Here is a 23,048-nt window from a genome sequence, read left to right on the forward strand (position 1 = left end):
ATCCGAACCGAAAAATCCGGATATCCGTTACTCTACGAAGCAAATCAAATACTAAAATGCAACATCTGTTAAAAAAAAAGCAAATCACAAATATCAATATTTATAGGAACGGATATCCAATTTGATATATATATATATATATATATATATATTTAAAGAATTATATATAAGTTATATATAAATTTTACAATATTTTGTTTTTAAATAATTTCATTTTAAGAATTTTATTTTTCATGTATTATTTTGAAAAAAAATGTCATTTAATATCAGTTAACAGTATCTTTATATATTTATCAACCATCTTTATATACTTTTACATACACATACATGTGCATATTGATGTGAGCATCTTATAAGTAAGTATTTACCATAATTGAAATATCTAATTTTTTTTTGAAGTTAAAATATTCGTTTTCTTAATGTTTCTTTCACTATCGACCAAATTGTAGTAAAATGATTTGTTTTAATAATTTTTTTTTTGAACTATTATCCGTTTAGAAACTATAATATCAAATCATTGGTTCGACATCACGACTATCTAAGATTCATAACATGAAAACAAACAAATAATAGTAATTTTTGATTATCACAGGAAAAAACCCAAAAACATCAAACATTTTATCCGAACAAACCGAATAAATATTGATTTAAAATGATAGTTATATTTTAGGAGATTAAAAACCAAAAAAACAACCTAAAACCGAACCGATATCAAGATTAAACAGATTAATGTCTCTTTATTAGAAAAAACGAAACTAATAATCACATTCCGCGCAAGGCGCGGGTTATTACCTAGTAGATTATTATTGGAGAAACTAAAAAAATTGACATTTCAAGCTGAACATCTCTTAGTAAGTGTGACTCTAAGCCCATGTTTCATGAGCAGATTAAGATGAGCCTTTGGCTTAATCTTATGTCCTTCGACGAGCTTAATGTCATAGTGTTGTAATATCTCCACAACTATGGTCTTCATTGAAGTCATAGCTAAATGCTTACCGGAACAAGTTCTCGGACCGGTGTTAAACACAAGGAACTTGGAAGAAGGCTCGTGTCTCAACTCACCAGTCTCTGAAACCCATCTCTCTGGCTTGAATTCCAACGCGTCTTCTCCCCATACGGATCTCATCCTCCCTAACGCATAGACAAGGAAGATAACGTTAGAATTAGCATCGACTATGTGCCCACTTGGAAGTACATCTGATTTTATAGAAGTCTTGCGCTGGAAGGGAAGTGGTGGATAGAGCCTCATGGTTTCATACAAGGCCCCATGTAGATAAACCAACTTGTTCAAAAACTCTCTGTGATCGGTAGCGGACCATGGCCTCTCTTGACTAGTTGCAGTTTTTGGTAGGTTTGTGATGATCTCTTGGCGAATCTTGGCTTCCACGTGAGGGTTTTTTGAGAGGAGCCAAAAAAACCAAGTGAGAGCACTGGAAGAGGTATCCCTTATTGCCATAATGATAGCCAAAATGGTGTCTCTAAGAAACTTATCATCGCTTGGATCCAAGAGCTCGTATTTGCTTGTATCGAGCTTTATGTAATATGTTAAAAAATCTTCACATTCTCCATCATGATCATGATGATGAATCCCTTGTGATCTTATCTCTTCTCTCTTTGCAGCTATGTATTTTGCGCACACTCTATCAAATGTCGCGCCCGCTTCTATCAGCTTCTTCTCCTTTCCCAGTCCCAACCGGTTTTGCAACTTCCACAAGAATCTTGGTATGATAAGCCTAGACACAATGGCTTCCCCAGCATCCTCGAAGGCTTCTGCGAGCTCAACCTCTGGCATTTCAATGGAGAGAGACTGAGGATCAGAACCGGATACTAAAACTAGGGATATATCGAACATGAATCTCCGGAACACGTCCTGCAAGTCCACGACCGTCCCTTCCTCTGAAAAGCGACTGAAAATAGGAAGAAGCACGTCCTTGATTTTACTTGTTGCGACACTCATTGACAAGTTTTGAAAACCTTGACGACTGAGGATGACCTGAGAAGACATTTTTATGTTTTTCCATAGATCTCCGTCGGCAGTGAAAAGCGGGTCTCCAAAGACATCTACAATCTCTTTGAACTCCGGTCCCTTGATGTAGTTGGAGAAATTTGAGCTCAATATATGATGTATATTAGCTGGATCAACGGTGATTAACGCATCCATTCTAGCGAACCACGGACCTTTGAATAAAAACGTCAAGTTGCTCTTCTCTAAGACGCGGATGAGAACGTCGATCCGACGTGACCACAAGACCAAAGCTGGAAGCATCCCAAGAACAGGCCAGTTCCAAGGGGATCTTTTGTTGACAAGGTAACCAAAATGTTTTTTGTTGAGAAAGTAACAGAAGATGATGAGAAAGCAAAAAAGAGATAGTGATGCTTCGAATAAGCTGATAGAAGCCATTAATTAGGGAACAAGCTTGATAGTGGGTAGTGGATGGAGAAGAAGGAACTGGATTTTATATACACCTGGTCAACTCTAGTACTGTTTCACCAAGTTATTTTTTTTTTTTTATTAAGAAATAATTAATATTCGCTTTCATTTAGAGAACATGAATTCTCCACTTCACAAGGATCGCATCACATGTTTAAGATTTGACAGTGCAACCTGAATTATTATACCTATTGAAGATAAGTAGGGAGACGGCGTGGCTGTATTTAAATAACCATGTGGTTACTAATCATTGATAATAATCCCGTAATTATCAATCAGCCTTCCATATGTTGTCCAAATATTAAAACCAAAAAGACGTTGTTTTGCCACTTTCGAAAGCGTTGCTGTTTGGTCTCGAGAGTCGACATTTCATAAGTTTTTTTTCATCAGATACATAGTTAATCCACCTGGCCTGGCCCACAAAGAAGAAGTTGAGGACGATAGCTTCCAAATCAGTTTTAAAACTGGTATCAAGAACTATTAAGATACAGTTGCAAGTCCTTGTAACCTGGAAATAGTGAAGTGTCAAACACAACTTGTCTTCCTCTACCCTTTTTCCGTCCTTAATAATACCAGGAAGATTTAATAACTGCAAAAGCCCATTTAAGAGATGACATTAAAAAAGAGTAGCATCAACATCCAATGTTGAAGTTATTATCAAGTTATTAAAAGATTGAAGTATACTCTACTTCTAGACATAAAAAATTAAAGGGTAAGACATGGCATTTATATAAGGCCAAGTATTGCATTGTCCTTCAAGAACATTCAAGACTAAGGAGAGGGACAACTTGAGAACAATAAGAAGATGCAAGCATATAATCTCTCTACAGAAAGAACAGATTAACAAAAGAGGCAATAGATGTACCTGGGATTTTAGCTCCACGGTATGTAATAACTCCGGGAATGCAGGTCAATTGTTGTGAACTCATAAGAAGCAACCTAAAGAAAATAGTATGCACCATGAAAAACTATAACATCAGCCAAAACACACAGTTCTAATTCCAAGATAATATGTTGATTTATCCAAGACAAAGAGTACAAGAAATGGGTGAAAGCGACTAGAGAGCAGGTGACTCAGATAGTAAGTTTGAAACGTTTAAATACATGCAATGCAAGAGCTCTAACATTGAAAGCCACATTTAAGAAAAAAAAGAAATGCGGGAATCTTTATCAATAATCACAAACCTCGGAAAATCTTCCTGTCAGCTTGTTCACGAGCGTGGATTTTCCAACCCAACAAGTCCAACTCTAGAATCTAACACTTTTGGTCACATCAAAACCTTCTCCACCACCACCACCTTTGGCAAGGTAGGTGGTGCAAGAAGGTCCCTTCGTAGAGCTTAGCAAGTTTGGCCTGCCAAAATAGTCGACATGGTTGCACTTAAAGCAGAGAGAGACAGACAGCTCACGGAGAATACCGGAATCAGAGATTCAGAGATCGACGACGGAGGAGAAAGAAAGCAGTGGGATACGTTTCGCCACCTGATTACGACAACAAGAGACACATTATGTCCGAAGTAACTAGAGCTGGGCCTGATCCAACGAGTCCAATTTATTTTAATGATGTTAGGCCCATTTAAATTTTATTTTCTTGGAATAAAAAAAAAAGCATAAATAAATTAAAATTAAATTCCTTCCAATTAAGAAGCGAGATCTACTCGACGAAAAACTGGATCGCTTTCTTCTCCTTCTCCCTCGATTTGCATCCTTGTGTGTTTCTCTTCCTCTCGCCATCCACGCCTCTCTGGTAATGCTACTGCTCCTCACCGTGAAGCTCTCCTTGACCTGATCTGATCCGATCCGATCTGAGGTGAATCTCTATTTCTCCTCCTCCTCTTCATATTTTGGGATCTCGCTATCTGGTGCGTTCCAGATCCGTTTGCGATTTCAATTTTATGAAAATGACTCGTTTCTCCTTTCGTTCTCTGTGATCTGGTTTGTGTAGAGCTGTTTCCGTTTCGTGATCTGGAAAAAAAAATATCATGTTGACGAAGTTCGAGACGAAGAGTAACAGAGTCAAGGGCCTCACCTTCCACCCCAAACGCCCATGGATCCTCGCCAGTTTGCACAGTGGCGTGATCCAGCTCTGGGATTATCGTATGGGCACTTTGATCGATCGATTCGACGAGCACGAAGGTCCTGTCCGTGGTGTCCATTTTCACAATTCTCAGCCTCTCTTCGTCTCCGGAGGTATATGCTTTGTTGAGAAATCGTAATCTATGAACCATGATCAGTCTGTTCTCGATTTCTAGATCTAGCTTGGTGTCTTTGAAGAGGATGATTTCGCTGATTTGCCTCAACCAATGTAGTCTAAGCTGTATTTGATAAATGCTTATACTAAGTTGAATTTGTTGTATAACATATGCTCTTTTGGATAGTTGGACCTAGTCAGCTGAAATAAGATCCCATATTACCTGTAAATGCAATTTTCTTCATTACGATTATTTCATTATACAACGTTACTCATTGACAAGATTGTGTTTTTGCAGGAGACGATTACAAGATTAAAGTTTGGAACCACAAAACGCACAGGTGCCTTTTCACTCTCCTCGGCCATCTCGACTACATCCGCACTGTCCAGTTTCACCACGAGAACCCGTGGATTGTGAGTGCTAGTGACGATCAGACTATCCGCATATGGAACTGGCAGTCACGGACTTGTATCTCTGTGTTGACCGGTCATAATCACTATGTTATGTGTGCTTCTTTCCATCCTAAGGAAGACCTTGTCGTGTCAGCATCTTTGGATCAGACTGTCCGTGTCTGGGATATTGGTTCTCTTAAGAAGAAGTCTGTGTCTCCTGCCGATGACCTCATGCGGTTTACTCAGATGAACTCTGATCTTTTTGGTGGTGTTGACGCTATAGTTAAGTACGTCCTCGAAGGTCATGATAGAGGAGTAAACTGGGCTTCGTTTCATCCCACCCTTCCTCTCATCGTCTCTGGTGCAGATGACCGCCAAGTAAAGCTCTGGCGTATGAATGGTATTTTTCCGGAAGGCTGTCTTTTTTCAAAAAAAAAACTTTATAAACCATCGTTTGTACACTAAGTTGCAATTTTATAATAGTGTAGCTGATGTAACTCATCTGTTCCTTTCGATTTTGTTGCAGAAACTAAAGCATGGGAGGTGGATACACTGCGAGGCCACATGAATAATGTTTCATCTGTTATGTTCCATGCAAAACAGGACATTATTGTATCCAACTCTGAGGATAAAAGCATTCGTGTCTGGGATGCTACCAAGCGAACTGGAATCCAAACTTTTCGCCGTGAGCATGATCGATTCTGGATTCTTGCAGTTCACCCTGAGATTAATTTACTGGCAGCGGGGCATGACAATGGTATGATCGTGTTCAAACTTGAGAGAGAACGTCCTGCATTTGCTGTGAGTGGTGATTCTTTGTTCTATGTCAAAGATAGATTTTTGAGGTACTACGAATGTTCAACTCAGAAAGAATCCCAAGTTATCCCCATACGGCGTCCTGGTACACCAAGCTTGAATCAAAGTCCCAGAACTCTATCTTACAGTCCGACGGAAAATGCAGTTTTGATCTGCTCAGATCTGGATGGTGGCTCTTACGAGTTGTACATCATACCCAAAGAAAGTGTTGGCAGGAGTGACGTTGTGCAAGATGCAAAGAGGGGCACAGGTGGTTCTGCGGTATTCATTGCCCGTAACCGGTTTGCTGTTCTTGAGAAAAGCACCAGCCAGGTGCTAGTCAAGAATCTCAAGAATGAGGTGGTTAAAAAGAGTGCTCTGCCTATTCCCACAGATGCTATCTTTTATGCTGGGACTGGAAATTTGCTTTGTAGATCTGAGGATAAAGTGGTTATATTTGACCTTCAGCAAAGGCTGGTCCTTGGTGAACTTCAGACACCGTTTGTTAGGTACGTTGTTTGGTCTAATGATATGCAGAGTGTTGCTTTGCTCAGCAAACATACTATCATTATCGCGAGCAAAAAACTTGTCCTCCAGTGCACGCTTCATGAGACAATACGTGTGAAAAGTGGAGCTTGGGATGAAAATGGTGTCTTCATTTACACAACTTTGAACCATATCAAGTACTGCCTTCCTAATGGAGATAGTGGAATCATCCGAACCCTGGATGTCCCTATCTATATCACCAAGGTTTCTGGAAATACAATCTTTTGCTTGGACAGGGATGGGAAAAACAGGGCAATCACCATCAATGCAACTGAATACATTTTCAAGCTTGCACTGCTGAGGAAGAAGTACGACCATGTCATGGGCATGATAAAGAACTCTCAGCTATGTGGACAGGCTATGATTGCTTACCTGCAGCAGAAAGGATTCCCTGAAGTTGCCCTCCATTTTGTTGAGGACGAAAGGGTCCGATTCAACCTGGCTCTTGAAAGCGGCAACATCAGCGTCGCTGTTGCGTCCGCTACAGAGATTAATGAGAAAGAGCAGTGGTACAAACTTGGGGTGGAGGCTCTTCGCCAAGGTAATGCTGGGATTGTTGAATTTGCGTACCAGCAGACGAAGAATTTTGAGAGGTTGTCGTTTCTTTATCTCATTACTGGTAAGTTGGACAAGCTTTCAAAGCTGATGAAGATTGCAGAAGTGAAGAACAACGTAATGGGTCAGTTTCATAATGCTCTCTACTTAGGAGATGTAAAAGAGCGTGTCAAGATACTTGAGAATGCTGGTCATTTGCCTCTCGCTTATATCACTGCTTCGGTTCATGGATTAAATGACATCGCTGAGCGACTGGCGACTGAGCTTGGAGATAACGTGCCCTCATTGCCTGAAGGAAAAACTCCATCGCTTCTGATGCCACCATCTCCCGTCATGTGTGGTGGTGATTGGCCTCTTCTAAGAGTGATGAAGGGAATATTTGAAGGCGGACTTGAGAGTGCAGCCAGAGGAGGGGCTGTTGATGATGAAGAAGAAGATATTGGTGGCGATTGGGGTGAGGGACTTGACATGGTCGATGTTGATGGAATGGAGGACACAGACATCAAAGCCATTTTGGAGGAAGCAGAAAGAGGAGGAGAAGAGGAAGACAATGATGAAGAAGGTGGATGGTTGGGAATTGACGACTTGGAGCTCCCACCAGAGCTTGACACTCCTAAGGCCTCTGCTAACGCACGTTCATCCGTCTTCGTGGCACCTACTCAAGGTATGCCTGTAAGTCATATTTGGAGCCAGAAATCTTCCCTTGCTGCTGAGCAAGCCGCAGCGGGAAGCTTCGACGCTGCGATGCGTCTGCTCCACAGACAGCTTGGCATTAAGAACTTCGCGCCTTTGAAATCGATGTTTATTGATTTGTTCAACGGAAGCCACAGCTATCTGCGTGCTTTTACTTCATCTCCTGTGGTCTCACTTGCCATTGAGCGCGGATGGAGCGAGTCTTCCAGTCCCAACGTCCGTGGCCCACCAGCTCTTGTTTATGATTTCTCCCAGCAAGAAGAGAAGCTCAAAGCTGGCTACAAAGCCACAACAAGTGGGAAATTGACTGAGGCTCTCCGTCTCTTCCTCTCTATCCTCCACACCATCCCTCTAGTGGTGGTCGAGTCAAGAAGTGAAGTCGATGAGGTTAAGGAGCTCGTCACCATCGTCAAAGAATATGTCCTCGGTCTTAAAATGGAGCTTAAGAGAAGAGAGACCAGAGATGATCCAGTGAGGCAGCAAGAGCTCGCTGCTTACTTCACTCACTGCAACCTTCAACTACCTCACTTAAGACTCGCCCTGTTTAGTGCAATGGGAGTCTGCTACAAGGCGAGGAACCTCGCCACTGCCTATAACTTCGCCAAAAGATTGTTGGACGATGAGGTTAAGGAGCTCGTCACCATCGTCAAAGAATATGTCCTCGGTCTTAAAATGGAGCTTAAGAGAAGAGAGACCAGAGATGATCCAGTGAGGCAGCAAGAGCTCGCTGCTTACTTCACTCACTGCAACCTTCAACTACCTCACTTAAGACTCGCCCTGTTTAGTGCAATGGGAGTCTGCTACAGGGCGAGGAACCTCGCCACTGCCTATAACTTCGCCAAAAGATTGTTGGAAACGAACCCAATGGAGAGCCAGGCCAAGACGGCTAGACAAATTGTTCAAGCAGCTGAACGCAATATGACTGATGCTACAGAGCTCAACTACGACTTCAGAAACCCGTTTGTGATATGCGGATTAACCTATGTCCCAATCTATAGAGGTCAGAAAGACGTGTCATGTCCATACTGCACGGCCAGGTTTGTACCAAACCAGGAAGGAAACATATGCGGGGTCTGTGATCTTGCAGTCATTGGCGCAGACGCATCTGGTTTGGTATGCTCTCCGTCTCAGGTCCGCTGATCAATTCATCTTCTTCAAACGTGAGGTAAGTACTAGCTGCTCTTTTAAAGGAAGAAGAGTGTTGAGCTTTTGTTTTGTGATTCTCTTAGAAAAAATTTGGTTTGTGAACTTTTCGTTGCAGGTTCTGTTGCTGTTTTGAGTCTTTCAAGTTGTTTCTTTATCTTAGTGACAAGTTGACAACGCATGAGAGAACTTTAGCGTCTTGCTCTATATTTGGTTTTTGTTTGGTTTTATATTTTTCATTCTCTGAAGATTTCAGTTAGTTTTATCGGATTATAAAACTCGATTACTATGATTATAAAATATAGACGAATTTTGTTGAGTTATGTAACTTTTGGTTTGTTTCTCATTTTTTTGCTATTCGTAATTGGTATTCCAATTAATTTTAAAATCATGCAAAGATTTAGATATACCCACACAATTCACTTCTAAATAAAATTATTTACTCATTTATCATAAGAATAGCAAAGAAAAACATATTGCTATAACTCAAGCAACTATATTAGCTTATATCCAACCAAACTCAAAAGGACTGTTGAAAAGAAAAACTATTTAACTCCAATACAGTACATGAACATAAGCTTTAAAAAAAACTCTTTATATCAGACTACATTCTAACTGCACCTCTAAACAACGTGTTTTGGACCAAACCCATGAGTTGGACCCAACAATCAGAAGCCCATCAAAAGTAAAACCGATCCGGCCAGCCGATTTTCGGCACACGCAAAGAAAAAAATCTAGGGTGTCAATCATACCAATCGCCGATACTAGCCAAACGGTGATCTAGGGTGTCAACCATACCAATCGCCGATACTAGCCAAACGGCAACTGCCATTAGTCTACACAAGCAATAGCGTAATGATGATGATAAACCAACCCTTTGACACCACCACTAACGGGAAAAAAAAGAGAAGGAAAGAGGTGTATAAATAGAAGAGCATTCAATGAGGAAAGATTAAGAAAAAAAACCCGAGATAAGAAAGAGAAAATAGATAAGAGAGAAATCACCATTGACGACAAGTTAGTCATTCTCGACGACGAGTTCATTTCCTCTTTGTATTTTCCTTTTCGGTATTTTAGCTTAAACACTTCAATAAACGAAATCTTTGATCTCTAAAACACTGATTACTGTTATCTTACGATTCCTAATTAAACCTAATTATCGATCTAGGATTCAACATAAAAAGTTTTTTCTTAAACAAGAAATTAATCAGTCAGAAACTTTGTCTATACAAGCAATCCGTTGGAGAGAAGATCCCACATTGAAAATATGTAAGGGACTTGAGTAATATATAAGGGACTTGAATCAATCCATTAATTACCAATTGGTTTTGAGTTGGAAGCTGATAATAAACCCGAATTTAACACAATCACACACGTGCACGTGTATATATGAATTACTAATATTGTACGTGTTTTATGAGATTATTAATCAAAAAAGCATATTTTTCTTCGTTTAGACCCGAATTTAACTACATATTCCATTTGACCGGAGTGTAATTTTTCTAATTATGCTTATATAAATACACCATTAGGCTCTTGAAAGTTATACCAACAAAAACAAAGCAAGAAGATGTATATGGTTTGGTTATTGACTTTGGTTCTTCTCTTGTTCTCTGCATCATCAGACACTGTCTTGGCTCGACGACCTTATGAATCTCGCAAAACAAGTAAGGATCTAGTTATGAAAAACTATTTCATTCGTATCTCAACTCACTTATTTTAATATAAAACTTTTGATATATATATATATATATATGAGAAATTTATAAAATGTTGTAAAGATATATAAATGCATGTCCATCTATATAAATTTATTATCTTTCAAAGGTTGAAAATATTATATGCATTGAAGGTTTATTTTGTTGATAATTGAAATAGGAGGAGTTTGGGATAAAAAGTTGGTTAGAGACATGAAGATTGAAGTAGGAGGCAGTAGCTCACCGCGTGCAGGTAAAGGACATTGACATCAATTCGGTCCCAAACCGTGGCGACAATCAGTATATGCTCAGGGGGATATATAAATATAATGGAGTCGTGATTAATGATTGTGGTGTTCCAAGGAAAAACATTATATATAAATATAATGGAGTCGTGATTAATCGAATTAATTGGGTTGCTTCCAAATGTGTTTTAAGATTTCAGATATTTCGATTTAATAATTATTTGACCGTCTTGTTATGATATTTTTTTTCACCTAGACGAAGCCTAAATCACATATTTCTCGTTTGATTATCTTAAACTTAGACTAGTCTTCAAAAATAAAAGCAAAATTACATCATGCATTATTCAGTCAGTTGACGTATAATTTATTTTGTCATGATTCAACCAAAGTTTATCATATCCAGCCATGACTTGACAAAAGAAAATCAATTCCAGCCATGATATAAGAAAACAAAAATCTGGGGACGATTTTTCTTCGTCGAAGAGAAAAAGTCAGCGAGACAACAGTATAAATAAAGCACATCTTTCAGCAAATAAATATACACATATCATTTTCTTCGACAGAGACAAAGTTCACTTGTAAAATCCATAAAATTTCAAATAACTAAATAAAAAATAATGAACCATCGCTTGGTTTGCGTAGTTACTTTGATTATTCTATTGTTCACTGGATCATCAACCACATCTTTCGCTCGGATACCATACCAATCATCCATGACAAGTAAGTTTCTTTTAGTCATGAATTTAATATATATGCCTTCTCGGTTCATGAATTTCATTTTCAAAAGGGTGGATGTTCCTTGTAAAGAATAAAGATCGTATATTGAGTGCCCTATCCTCTAGTATATCTAATATATGAATTTGATATATTAACAATTTTGAACCAAACAGTCATACATCCAATATTCACTTATTTTGTTTTTGTGCTAACTGTATGGGAAGAACATGGAGAAAGGGTTTGGGATCAAAAGATGATTGGAGATATCAGGATTGACGTAGGAAGCAGTAATTCAAGACCAGCACGTCAAAAAGATAGCCCAAGTCCGCCAGGCGCCAACATGTAGATTTCTTTGACAACTGAAAGTTGGATGTGTTGTTCCATATAATCTATATTGGCTAAACGAAAATGTATCAGATTTACGCATTGTTTACCTACGCAGTATAAAAGTATGACGTCTAAGTTGTTAAACTGTGGTCACAATTTATGTTTTTGCTATAAGAAAACATGTGTAACGAAAGTTATTTTCTTTTGTATAAACAAAATCAAGCTTTATTAGAAAACAAACATCGGTCTCTATCTTTTTCATAAGTAAAAAGGAATGACTAGAGTAATTATATATAAGAACAAGGAGAAGAATATTATTTAATCATACTAAAATAATACTATATATAACGTCAACCAACGTCTCCGGCATTTACATGCACGTTAAATTAACAGATTAAATCAAACTCTTACAAAGAAAAAACTAAGCTCGGGTCCATTATTACCTTCAGGACTCAACATATAAAAAGTCTCTGAATCTTTAGACCCAACAACTCTCTCAAAGTAAGCTCTCATATACGCCATTTCACCGTCAGGTCCTTCCGACTCCGAGTTTCCGGGCAAAACTCCGGCTCCCATAGACACCGGACGTAACAGTTCCATCACGCTTAAGTCTTCATCGTTCGCTTCACGTCTCACACCGTAACCGGTTTTGTCTCCTTTACAATACATTGTCCACAACGGTTCATCCAAAATATTTGTGTTCTTTTCTGTCTTGTTGTTATTATTGTTAGGTTGTTTCTCGGTCTCTAGAGCGATTCTAACCATCCCCATGCTAAGTTCTTTTTGAAACGTTATGGTTTGCATGGCGAGCTCTACGACTAAAGAAGGTAAACATTTAGGGGTTTCTTGTATGGAGAGACTCACTCGGCCTTTACGGTATCCGAACAACGTGCCGGTGACTCTTGACGTGTTGTGATGAGGGTCTGCTACGCCTAAACCGGGGTTGATAACCGGGATTTTGCATGCTATGGATGATGTTGTGAAGATAGGGAAAGAGCGAAACACGGTGCGTAGGACTCGGAACACGTTTGATTTGTTTTTCTTCTTTTTTGAAGATGGTGGCTCGAGGAGATTGTTCTGACGTGGCGGCGTGGTTGTGGTGGCTGGAGAAGATGATGGAGACGAAGGAGGAATTGAGGAGAAGGAGGAGGAAGAGGAAGAGCTTGTAGCCATTGGCTTTGGTGATTCTTTCATTAGAGGACGATCGAACGGTGAAGAAAGAAGTAGAATAGACTTCTTCTTCCTTCGACGACCGACGACTAATCAACCAACGTCAATGTTAAGTCCGATTTTTGTTTATATATTACTTCTCTTCCTCCTCTTTTTGAATTGGTTATTTTTTTTCCTATCAAATCCTTATCCATGAATTTTGTTTTTTCTTTTCTAAATATGTTTTTTCTTTTCTTCCTTTTTAAGAAAAGGTCATGGGGATTTGAATGGTGATCTCAAGGTGAAAATGAAGATCTATATATAATAGCAAACCTGTTTTTTGTTTTTGTTGACATCATCATTTTTTTTATAGAAAAATAAAAATTTAATCTAACGATGGAAATTGCTTTGTTAAGTAATCTAATGGTCAAGGCTTGGTTACATTTAAATCTATGACATCATTGGTTATTATTTCAAACGGTGTGTTTTGCGTTCTATTTTTTGGAAAGACGCAACGCTTCTCAAAAGATGCAACCGTTTCAAAATAAATTTTCTTAACAAATTTATATATTGTTTCTTTATCACTTTCCTTCGTCAACATTCTTACTATCATTCAGTTTTATTGTCCTACATAATTTTTTCAAAAAAAGTTCTCTTATTTACCTTCTCATCAGAGACATTATTACAACTTGACACAGAAAGAAATAGAGAAAGCATTAGGAAACGTTAGGAAAACAGAGGGTGCGATTTGTAAGGCGATTCTAAAGGCCACTTTACCAAAAATATAGATAGTCTCTCGCGGCTCTGTCCGTAGGAGTTTTATTTTCATTGCTCCACATTCCTCTACACAACATGTCTAACTAAGGCCATGATGATACTGCTATGGGAGATCGAGGGATTTTATCCTCTGGATTTTTTCATTTCCCTTGAAACTGGTTAGTTTCCTCTGATCTTGCCATTGGAAAGCTTGTGGCATCATCCTTATTGGCTTTTGATGGTGATTTTCGACATGGTGCTTCTCTCCTCTCGGGAGAGTTTTTTTCCGACACAAGTTTCCCGATTCCGGTGGGTTAGTGACGGTGTTTGTCAGCCAAGTTTCAAGTTTGACGGTTTATCTCTCTCCCTTCAATCGGTTGTTGTCGTCTCATCCGTCTATTGGTATGACGGTTTGGTTCGTTTCCATTCGAAGGAATTTTTAAAACCGTTGTTGCCGCCACCATTGAAGATGGTGTCATTTCGTAAGCTATTCATAGTCTTTTTGTTTTCGTTAAAGACCTACTTTAGTAGTTTCAACTTTCAAGAGATGTCTTGGGTTGATTACGTTTAGGTGTATGGGTTTGCCTGAAGTTAACAAGGTTTATGGAAGTTACTGCTATCGTTTCTCGACTTTGGGTTGAGTTCTTTAGTTTCATAAGTGTGCACAGGATGAAACCAAGGTGTATGACTGATAATTGGTCCTGATTGTGGTGGTTATCATATCATGGGCCCCAGTCATACTCTTATTGCATTTGTCAGCACATAGCATTATAGGATCTCAATAAATAGTTCCCTTAATTCTACAAGAATTCAGTAAACTAGCTAAGGACTGGCGAAAGAGTTTCTGTAGCCAAATTTATTAGCTACAAATATAGCGACATAATAAATAAATTTACTTTTGTAACTAAATTTGTTGCTAATTGTAGCAATCTGTAGCTAAATAGCTATAGAAAGATTTTGTAGGTGGTGTGTAGCTGAATAGCTACGTCTTGGTTAGAGATTAGTTGTTGTTATAATTATTCTATTTAGCAATGATTAGCTACATATATTTCTATCCTCACAAAGCTACATATAGTAAAAAAAAACCAAATTAATATAAATTATAATATTTTGTATATATATATATATATATAATGTATGTATTAATAAGATGATTATCGATTAATTTTACAATGCAAATTGAATTTTATGTTTTAAGATAAACTTTTGATGCACATATATTAACAGCAGTAGTTCAGTAAAATTAATGGCTAGACACATATGCTGGTTTAAGTTTAGTCACTTATAGTAATTGTCAAGCATCTTTTGTTAGGTTTACATTGAATATTATAGCTCTACTTATATAGTTTATGTTAATTGTGACATTTCATCGGTTTGTATAACAAGGTCAAGAATGTTTAATTTTTTTTTCAAGTTAAGTTTTTAAAATGTTATGGAAGTTCTTTATAGAAGTTTTATTATTTGAGGATACATATATGACCAATTTCTTCTCTGATTTTTCTATTCCAATTTTAACTTTAACCTTAAACCTCGAACCCTAAACCCTATAATATACTCTCATATGTTAAAAGAGTTAAAACAAACTAATTTTTATTAAAAAGAAAAAAGAAGTTTTACTTAAAATTAAAAAAAAACAATTCATGCCTTATACACTTTTATCCTTTTATCAATTTATTATGTTGTTATATTTTTATTTTCTTTGAATAATTATGCGACGTTCAATCAACTACCATATGTACACAAACTTATTTATATATATTGATATATTGGAGTTTAATAAATTTTATTATAAAGTCTGAATTTGAAAATGTTATAACATCGCTGCATATTGAATTTTCCTAACAATATATAGATAAGTCTAGAAAAAACATCGAAATTAATAAAAATCTGTCAAGGTCCCTAAATCACGAGTGCTTGGCGGTGGAGAGAAAAATTTCACGCCAAATTTTCGTAATGGCGCCCAAAATTTTCTCCAAAATGTTCAATTACTGCCATAAAATAATTTCCCAAATTTCTCCGCCAAAATATTTCTACACTTTCCTTTTAACTCTTCTTATCCGTGGAAACAAACACTCTCATCGCCGACAAAGACCAACCCTATCCCACTTCTCATTCACGACAAATTACCAGAGCTTCTCTTAATGGTACTTCTCTTTTCCAAAACTCTGTTGCAATATATTGTTCTTCACTAGTGCGATTTTGATTGGTTTATGGGTGTAGGTTAGAGTTTATGTTTTCAAATCGATTTGGAGTTTATTTCTTATATCAATCTCTGCGTCTTCAATCAAATTAGGGTTCATATTCTCAAATCAATCTGGGTTCATTTCTTCTATCAATTTATGTGTCTAAGTCTCTGCGTTTTCATATCTTCTTTAAGTCTCTTCTCAAACTATGTGATTCATTGATTTAGGGCTCTAGTATGCATCCACCAAGAAAAGGCAATTTCCCTACAAAAGCTACTATTGGACAAGGCGCAACAACTTTCGGGAAGAACACATCTCAGGCAGGTATACATCAACACATTTCTGTTCCAAATCTTATGCCAAGGTCAAATAAGATATCGTGCAAGAATCTTGTCCGTATTGTCTTATTATGTACTTTTAAGATTCGGTATTTCCGTGCGACTCTTATACTATTTGCCTTGTGTTTATAGATCATGTAGATGGGTGAGGAGCCAGCAATACTGACTTAGAGGGGAAGATCCACATGAATACTGTTGAATAAAGTTGAGTCTATTGTTATTGTTAAGATTCTGTATTTCCCTTGTGACTCTTTTTGTGTTATTGCTTATTGGTAAATGTTTGATTACCTCTTTCTTTTGTTATGGCTATGTGGCAGTGTTATGCTTTATTGTAAGTTTAGTAATTGTGTTTCTTGTTTTCTGGTTTCTTAGGCAGTCAAGCCACACAAAAGATATTTGTTTGGACGTGGAACAACACAAATGGAGAACAATTATCACATTGATCCACCAGGCCGTCGTTCTTACTCGTCAATCTCGTTTAGAGAAGGAGTTGATTAGTTTGACTGAAACTGTCTACTTGATGAGCTAGCAGCTCACTGCTTTGTGTGAAGCTAGAGGAGTGGCAAGCACTGATGCAACTACCAATCCTTCTCCATCCTCACCTCCTAGCACCAATGAGCAGAGAATCTAGATGATGTTGATGGCTTTCTACAATCAACTGAAGACATAACAACTGGAATCTTTTGTGTTTAGTTTGAACTTTTATTATGTCATTAGTTTCCACCTATTGGGTTTAATATTTTGTTTTCTACTAGTAACGAATGCAATGTTTCTATTCTGTTTTGGGAATTTCAGATTTTTTTATGCTGTAATGTTTTAAAATCAATTTGGATAATACAAAACGAAAATCAACTTTCAGTTGCTAAAATTTCGTTGCTAATCCGAATCCAATATTTTAGGTACAAAACATCTGTAACTAAATCTGTGGCTACTTTTGCTACAACTTGGCTAAGACAAAATTGTAGTTAATTTCTGTGGCTATTTAGCTACGCTAAATCTTTCGCTAAAAGTGTTGCCAATGCGCAACAAAAAATTCAGTAGCTACGCTGTCGCTAATAGCTACGGTTAACTCCCTCGCAAATCTGTTGCGAACGAGCTACAGAATAGCGACGGATCGGAGATAGCGTCGGTGCTGACGCCACGGCTTCTATCCGTAGCCGTCTGTCGCCTGCTGCATTTTAGCAACAGATTATCCTCTCTAGCAATGAAAAAATCCATGGCTATTTGACTGTTTTCTTGTACCACCACTATCACCGCAATAGATTTGACAATGACATTGGCAGGTCTTGGTTTTGGCATATGATATTGGATCTTCTCATGTGTATTGGTATGCCACGGTTGGAGACGAGTAGACTATGGCAGAATACGTGGGTTGTGATTATCTATATCACTTTCTCATCGTTGGCAAGCAAAAGGTGTTTGGATCAAATCAAGTTGAACGCTAAGAATACTTTATCATCAAAAGCTTGGTATCACGGTGCTTCCACAGAACGAGCATTAGAAGCAATGTGCCTGAACTATGCGAATTGGATCGGAGAATTACAAAAAATGTATGCAAATTAGCATATCCATCACACAGTAGTAGGATGTATATTATCCTCAATAAATGGGCATAATAACAGCTTATGTAAAAATTTGTTTCTGGTTTTGTTAACATTTTTGTAACTTGTTTTGATTGAATGAAATTTTTAATCGGCAAAAAAAAAAGAAAAAACGTTTGTGAAGCAGAAGTTAGAAGTCCAGATGATGATAAAGACAATTGGAACATGTCAAACCACTATGACAAGGAAGATTGAGGTGAGTGGCGATTTGATGGAGGGTTCATATTAGCTTAGGGCATCTCCAACCCACAACATCATTTTAGTGTGAAAACCACAACATTTTAGTGTAGTTTTGGCACAAAAAACTTTTCCTTCTTTAACCACAACTACACCAAAACTATATTTTTGATTTTTTTCATATTATTAAGTTAGAAGCTTTATTATTACTTAATATATATAATAATAACATATATTATGTAACTATATTCACAAAATATATCACACTACAACCTCTATTTTTAAAATAAGTATTCTACTATTTTAACACATAATAATATTAAATAAGAAATTAAATAACAATAAATAATAGTCTTACTATTATATATTTTTATATTTTTATATATATCTTTTCACTTACATTTATTTAACTAATAAATATATTTACATTTATATACACTTACATTTTAAAATTTATCTTATTTTATGAATTTTTACTGTTTTTAATTTTAATTTTTTAAATTTAATTTTTCATTGTTTAAATTAAACTTTGTTATGTATTTTTAAATTAATTTTATATTTTTTCTCAAATAAATGAATATTTGATATTAAATAAACTTAAATAATAACACAATAATTATGGTATATGCATTGTTATTTAAAATATCTAATCCAATTGCAAAATTATTTAAATAAACAATTTTGAAAAGAAGAAAAAGTTTTACCCTTGCTACAGTGTAACACCAAATATAGTGTAACATAGTAGCTGAAAAGAGAATCTCACTAAAATGAAATTGTTTATGTCATGTGATTGGAGAGAGAAAATATCAAATTTTACACTATTTTGGTGTTATGACGTCTGGTTGGACTTGGCCATAGACTACAGTATCTTGATCAAGACCAAAAAGGAGAGCCCTGATATGCAATTGTACTTCCTTGACAAGATCATGTGCCTGTTTTAAAACAGAAAAATGAAGACGGGTATTCCTCTCTCTCCATATAGAAAATAAATAACTCCCTGAAAATGATTTCAAAACGGGTTTAACTCCTCGCAGCTTAACAACCGCACCAGCGAGATGACTTCATCAAGGTTCCTACAGATTTTCTTCATCATGTACCGTGGAGTTTTATTTGGTATGGAAACCAGGGCCGGCTTAGATAGAGGGACGAGCGGTGCGACCGCCCCGGGCCCAATCTGTTGTCCCCCTATTTCTTAATAGATAAGTGTCCTATTTTTAAAAAAAAAATATATGTATTTTTATATTAAAAATTAAAAAAGGGTCCAAATTTTTTTTATATGAAAATATTTTTTTATTTTCATAGATTTATTTTTAAAAATACTTCTGGTATTTTGAAAAAAAAAACATATATCTATCAGATTTTTTAAAGAAAAATAATAGTTTCGAAATTAAATTTTTTTTTTGCCCCAGGGTCCATGATACCATTGAGCCGGCCCTGATGGAAACAAGGTCTGTTTTCACCACCACGGTGGTCTTGATGTTTTCTCTCGCCATCTCTCCTTTTATGTGTATCCCCATCCTCTTTTCTGTATCCCCAACCCACTAATATCTTAATTTACCGTTCATATATGGAAACCGTTCATATGTGGAGTTAATCTCAGAAAACATATCTTTCTCGAAAGCCCATTGATCCTTCTGGTACTGTTTTCCATATGTCTATAGTATCCATGATTTAAAACCACTTTTCATTTCGCAGTACCTCCAAATCAAAAGGGCAAATGTTGTGATGTTAGTAATAAAATAACTACTAAAACTAAAAAACTTAAGCACAAAATTGAAAAAACATATCTCTAAATTGAAGAAAAAACAGTTAGAATTGACTAGTTGTATGTTTTTTTTTGTAACTTAACTGGTTGTATGTTGTACTTCCATATTGGGTCTTAGACAATTCTAAATTATTGGTTTAAGCTAATATTATAATTGGATTTTTATGTAGGGTTCATTTTGGGAATAAAAGTCATCAATTCATTGAAAATCTCTTCCAATTGTTACTTTATTTTTTTATTCTGTAATATAGTGTTTTTAAAAACATCTTTTATTTTTGAGAACTCTATACAGCATATATTTGGCACTCTATTTTCATTAAATAATATTTCATGCACCTAGCATTTTCTACCTAATTTTAATCTAACTTTTTTCATATTTTTAGGTTAGAATAAGGAGGAAACTCACTTTTAATTTTCTTAGATAACATTCGTTATAGTAATTTTTAACTAAATTTTTTAGATTAATTTATTTTAAATATGAATTTCTTACATAGGTTGAGATTAGAAAGCATCCAATCATTCTTACATCTCTTAGATTAATTTATTCTGTTAAAGTTTTTTTTACAGTTGTGTCTTCTAAAATTGTCATTTTTCTTGACAACTATATCTTGATGAACCTAACAAATTGTATTGTGACTATGTATTTTGAAGATCAATAAAGTTCTAATTTCGTCGAAAAAAACCTAACAAATTGTTTAAAAACTATATACAATTTGTATGGCACTCAATCTTAAACATTATATATTTGCATTAGCCGTCTGCTTTTTTCTAAAAATATATATATATAATATTAATTAATTGGACCCAGAAATGGGAAATCAGAACCATGCTTATTGGTTGCCCATAAAAACATTAGTAACTAGCTTACAACAATTTAGAAAATATTTGTCTGCTATTTAATATTCGTTCAGTCTTATATTATAGAGGTAAAGTTATATGCTGTAATAAAAAAATCTTCATATCTAAGAAGCTATTTTCCAGTAATAATAAGGTCAAGATTAATTTTTATTTACAATTGTAAATGGATTTGTTTACAAATTGCTATTTGTTCTAAAAGTTTTTTGGCAGATTATTAAAACACCTCTATGAATTTTTTTGTTATTCTTTTGAGCATCTAACATTGTCAACATTTTATCTTCGTGTTTTCAAAAATTCCTTAATTGATCAGTATTTTAAAATAAAATGTAAAATAAAATAAATTTAAAACAACTCAAACTAATCTTTCATATCCGAATAATATATTTTGCAAATTTGTGTATGATAAAAAATATAGTTAATACATGTGGGAGAAAAATGAAACACAACTAATAATTTATAAAGAAAAGATTTATAAAAGATATATAAATATAAAAGAAATATATTTATTAAAATTAAATAAATACAATTTTTAGTAAAGAATCCAATAGTCTGTGCGTTCGCGCGGGTTTGTTTCCTAGTATATATATTAGCAAAGCAGAAAACTTTTTTGTTAAACTTCTGTTTGTCAAATTTTCACTTTCTAAGCTTGGTTATAGGTTTAAAAATAGTGAGTAATGGGTAAGATTATCTTATGATACTTATTTTCAACAGGATCCGTGGCGCAATGGTAGCGCATCTGACTCCAGATCAGAAGGTTGCGTGTTCGATTCACGTCAGGTTCAAAACTCCCGAAAGTTAGAACCTTATTATTTTTTTCCTCTATATTTATCTATACTATTATTTATGAAGTGATTTAGCTTATTTGTCATGATTTTCATGATTTTAGGTAATTTTGCTTATTTTTCATGTTTTAATTAGGTTTAAGCTGAGTCGTTAATTTATTAATTGTTTTTAGTTGAGTCCATAATTTATTATTTTAATTTATATAATATAACTATAAAATATGTAATTAGATATATAATTATTTTGATTTATATTAAATAATCAGTTATAAACTAATATAATAAAATTGTGAAAATATATTTAAAAATTAAGAGAATTCTTATATATATTGTGTTGCTATCTGAAAACAATATTTTTTATTATAAAGTTAAAAAAACTAAGATATAAAACAGTTTATAATTAAATATAAGTCAAACAAAAATATTTATATAAAGATATTTTCTAAACTATTTCTAATATATGAGTGTTTTAGAACTTTTAACACAATGATAAGTACATAGTTTGATGAACGTTTTTTTTTTACATATATAAATAATTTGATGTTTGATTTAACTATTTAAAATCATAAATAATAACTTAACTTGTGACTGAGTTCAAAACAATTTTTTTTTGCTTTTACTTTAAACCAGTTTAATCCGTGAAACACTATAGCTTGACCACTAGAAGAATGAAAAAAATGAACAAAATAAAAAATAAAATTTCATTTGAGGAATTGAAAAAATAAAAAAAAATATGAATTTTTGTTCAATTTGTTCTTTATCAAAATTGCATAGAGATTTTTTTTCTTATAAATTCATTCATCCATGGAGAATTTAAAAGAAAAAAATGGGATCTACCTTTCAATAATTTGACTAAAATTTCAACATAACTGGTATAAATTTTAAGAAACAAAAAATTCACCATAATTTTTTTTCCTTTAACATGTTCACCAATTAGAATTTTATAATGCCGATTTTTAGATTAATAAAACATAACATAATAAATATTCGTAAGATGAAAAACACCTAGTTAACAAAGTAAATGACAAGTCCCAAAACCATAAACTGTCTTTCTCTCTGGATTTTTCTTGGAAAAAAAAACACTCCAACTAACCAGACGAGGAAGGCAAGAACCCTACTAATGAGATCATAGTTTAACATAGAAGAGTATACTTTTTAACTGCAGAAGAGTATACTTAGAGCAACCTCATCGTTTGGGTTTCAAAACTAGGTTTCTACACTGTCGTAAAAAAAAAGCTAGGTTACTACTCAGTGCCGGTCCGGACTTGTCGGGAGCCTAAAGCAGTTCCAAAAAATGTTGCCCTTTTATTATAACTACATCTACTATACTTTTATGTATACTACAGCTTTTCTCGGGCTACGCCCGAGTTGTTTATAATTTTTAATTTAATTTAAGCTTTTAGCATTTATATTTGAATGTATATATATATATATATATATAATGGTATCAATTATAGAAATAAAAATGCTCAAATAAATATAAAAAAAATTAACTATTTCTGTCAAACAAATACAACTTTTAAATTCACAACTAATTTAAACATTGCAATAATTGAATTTCCATTTTTCTACTAAAAATAAGTTTTTACTTACGCTATTGAAATTATATTCTCTTTTGCATTGTTTCTTTTTTTATATAATATAATTTGAGTATCTATATCGATTAGTTTTTATCTCTCTTTTTTTACTGAATCAATTAATTTTTA

General features: G+C 35.1%; 3 protein-coding genes, 2 long non-coding RNA genes and 1 other non-coding gene across 8 annotated transcripts; 3 read left to right on the forward strand and 3 right to left on the reverse strand.

Annotated features, from left to right (window-relative positions):
• Positions 1-778: 778 nt before the first annotated feature.
• On the reverse strand, positions 779-2,475 carry LOC106334442 (alkane hydroxylase MAH1-like). The gene has a single exon (XM_013772723.1). It carries the CDS (start codon positions 2,399-2,401, stop codon positions 833-835), a length of 1,569 nt encoding a protein of 522 aa, XP_013628177.1. The 5' UTR covers positions 2,402-2,475; the 3' UTR covers positions 779-832.
• A 489-nt stretch (positions 2,476-2,964) lies between these two features.
• LOC106333609 lies at positions 2,965-3,789 on the reverse strand. The gene is made up of 3 exons (XR_001268427.1): positions 3,617-3,789; positions 3,297-3,370; positions 2,965-3,020 (listed from the first exon to the last, which is right to left on the reverse strand). It is a non-coding gene; the product is annotated as an uncharacterized LOC106333609 (long non-coding RNA).
• Positions 3,790-4,069: 280 nt separating this feature from the next.
• On the forward strand, positions 4,070-9,075 carry LOC106334519 (coatomer subunit alpha-2). Of its 2 annotated transcripts, none has more exons than XM_013772808.1 (6): positions 4,070-4,241; positions 4,377-4,621; positions 4,921-5,415; positions 5,542-8,212; positions 8,450-8,769; positions 8,866-9,075. In XM_013772808.1, exons 2-5 carry the CDS (start codon positions 4,414-4,416, stop codon positions 8,742-8,744), a joined length of 3,669 nt encoding a protein of 1,222 aa, XP_013628262.1. In that variant the 5' UTR covers positions 4,070-4,241; positions 4,377-4,413; the 3' UTR covers positions 8,745-8,769; positions 8,866-9,075. The 2 variants fall into 2 exon arrangements, with proteins under 2 accessions (XP_013628262.1, XP_013628263.1); XM_013772809.1 differs by having other exon boundaries at positions 5,542-7,991; positions 8,229-8,769.
• A 2,989-nt stretch (positions 9,076-12,064) lies between these two features.
• Positions 12,065-13,090, reverse strand: LOC106333432 (protein MIZU-KUSSEI 1). Its single transcript, XM_013771874.1, has one exon. It carries the CDS (start codon positions 12,925-12,927, stop codon positions 12,133-12,135), a length of 795 nt encoding a protein of 264 aa, XP_013627328.1. The 5' UTR covers positions 12,928-13,090; the 3' UTR covers positions 12,065-12,132.
• Positions 13,091-15,593: 2,503 nt separating this feature from the next.
• LOC106332321 lies at positions 15,594-16,927 on the forward strand. 2 transcript variants are annotated; one of them, XR_001268051.1, is made up of 4 exons: positions 15,594-15,782; positions 16,049-16,145; positions 16,292-16,363; positions 16,532-16,927. It is a non-coding gene; the product is annotated as an uncharacterized LOC106332321 (long non-coding RNA). The 2 variants fall into 2 exon arrangements; XR_001268050.1 differs by having other exon boundaries at positions 15,625-15,782; positions 16,292-16,927.
• Positions 16,928-21,270: 4,343 nt separating this feature from the next.
• On the forward strand, positions 21,271-21,342 carry TRNAW-CCA. The gene has a single exon. It is a non-coding gene; the product is annotated as a tRNA-Trp (tRNA).
• Positions 21,343-23,048: the final 1,706 nt, after the last annotated feature.

The sequence above is a fragment of the Brassica oleracea genome, chromosome C3 (genome assembly GCF_000695525.1).
Source record: "Brassica oleracea var. oleracea cultivar TO1000 chromosome C3, BOL, whole genome shotgun sequence".
Lineage (NCBI taxonomy): Eukaryota > Viridiplantae > Streptophyta > Magnoliopsida > Brassicales > Brassicaceae > Brassica > Brassica oleracea.

Bases quoted from the DNA above. Each gene is read 5' to 3' on its own strand.
- LOC106333432 (XM_013771874.1), bottom strand. From the start codon at position 12,927: ATGAAAGAATCACCAAAGCCAATGGCTACAAGCTCTTCCTCTTCCTCC.
- LOC106334442 (XM_013772723.1), bottom strand. From the start codon at position 2,401: ATGGCTTCTATCAGCTTATTCGAAGCATCACTATCTCTTTTTTGCTTT.
- LOC106334519 (XM_013772808.1), top strand. From the start codon at position 4,414: ATGTTGACGAAGTTCGAGACGAAGAGTAACAGAGTCAAGGGCCTCACC. The intron at 5,416-5,541 runs GTATTTTTCCGG...ATTTTGTTGCAG, and splicing joins AAAGCTCTGGCGTATGAATG to AAACTAAAGCATGGGAGGTG. The intron at 8,213-8,449 runs ATTGTTGGACGA...CTTCGCCAAAAG, and splicing joins GCCTATAACTTCGCCAAAAG to ATTGTTGGAAACGAACCCAA.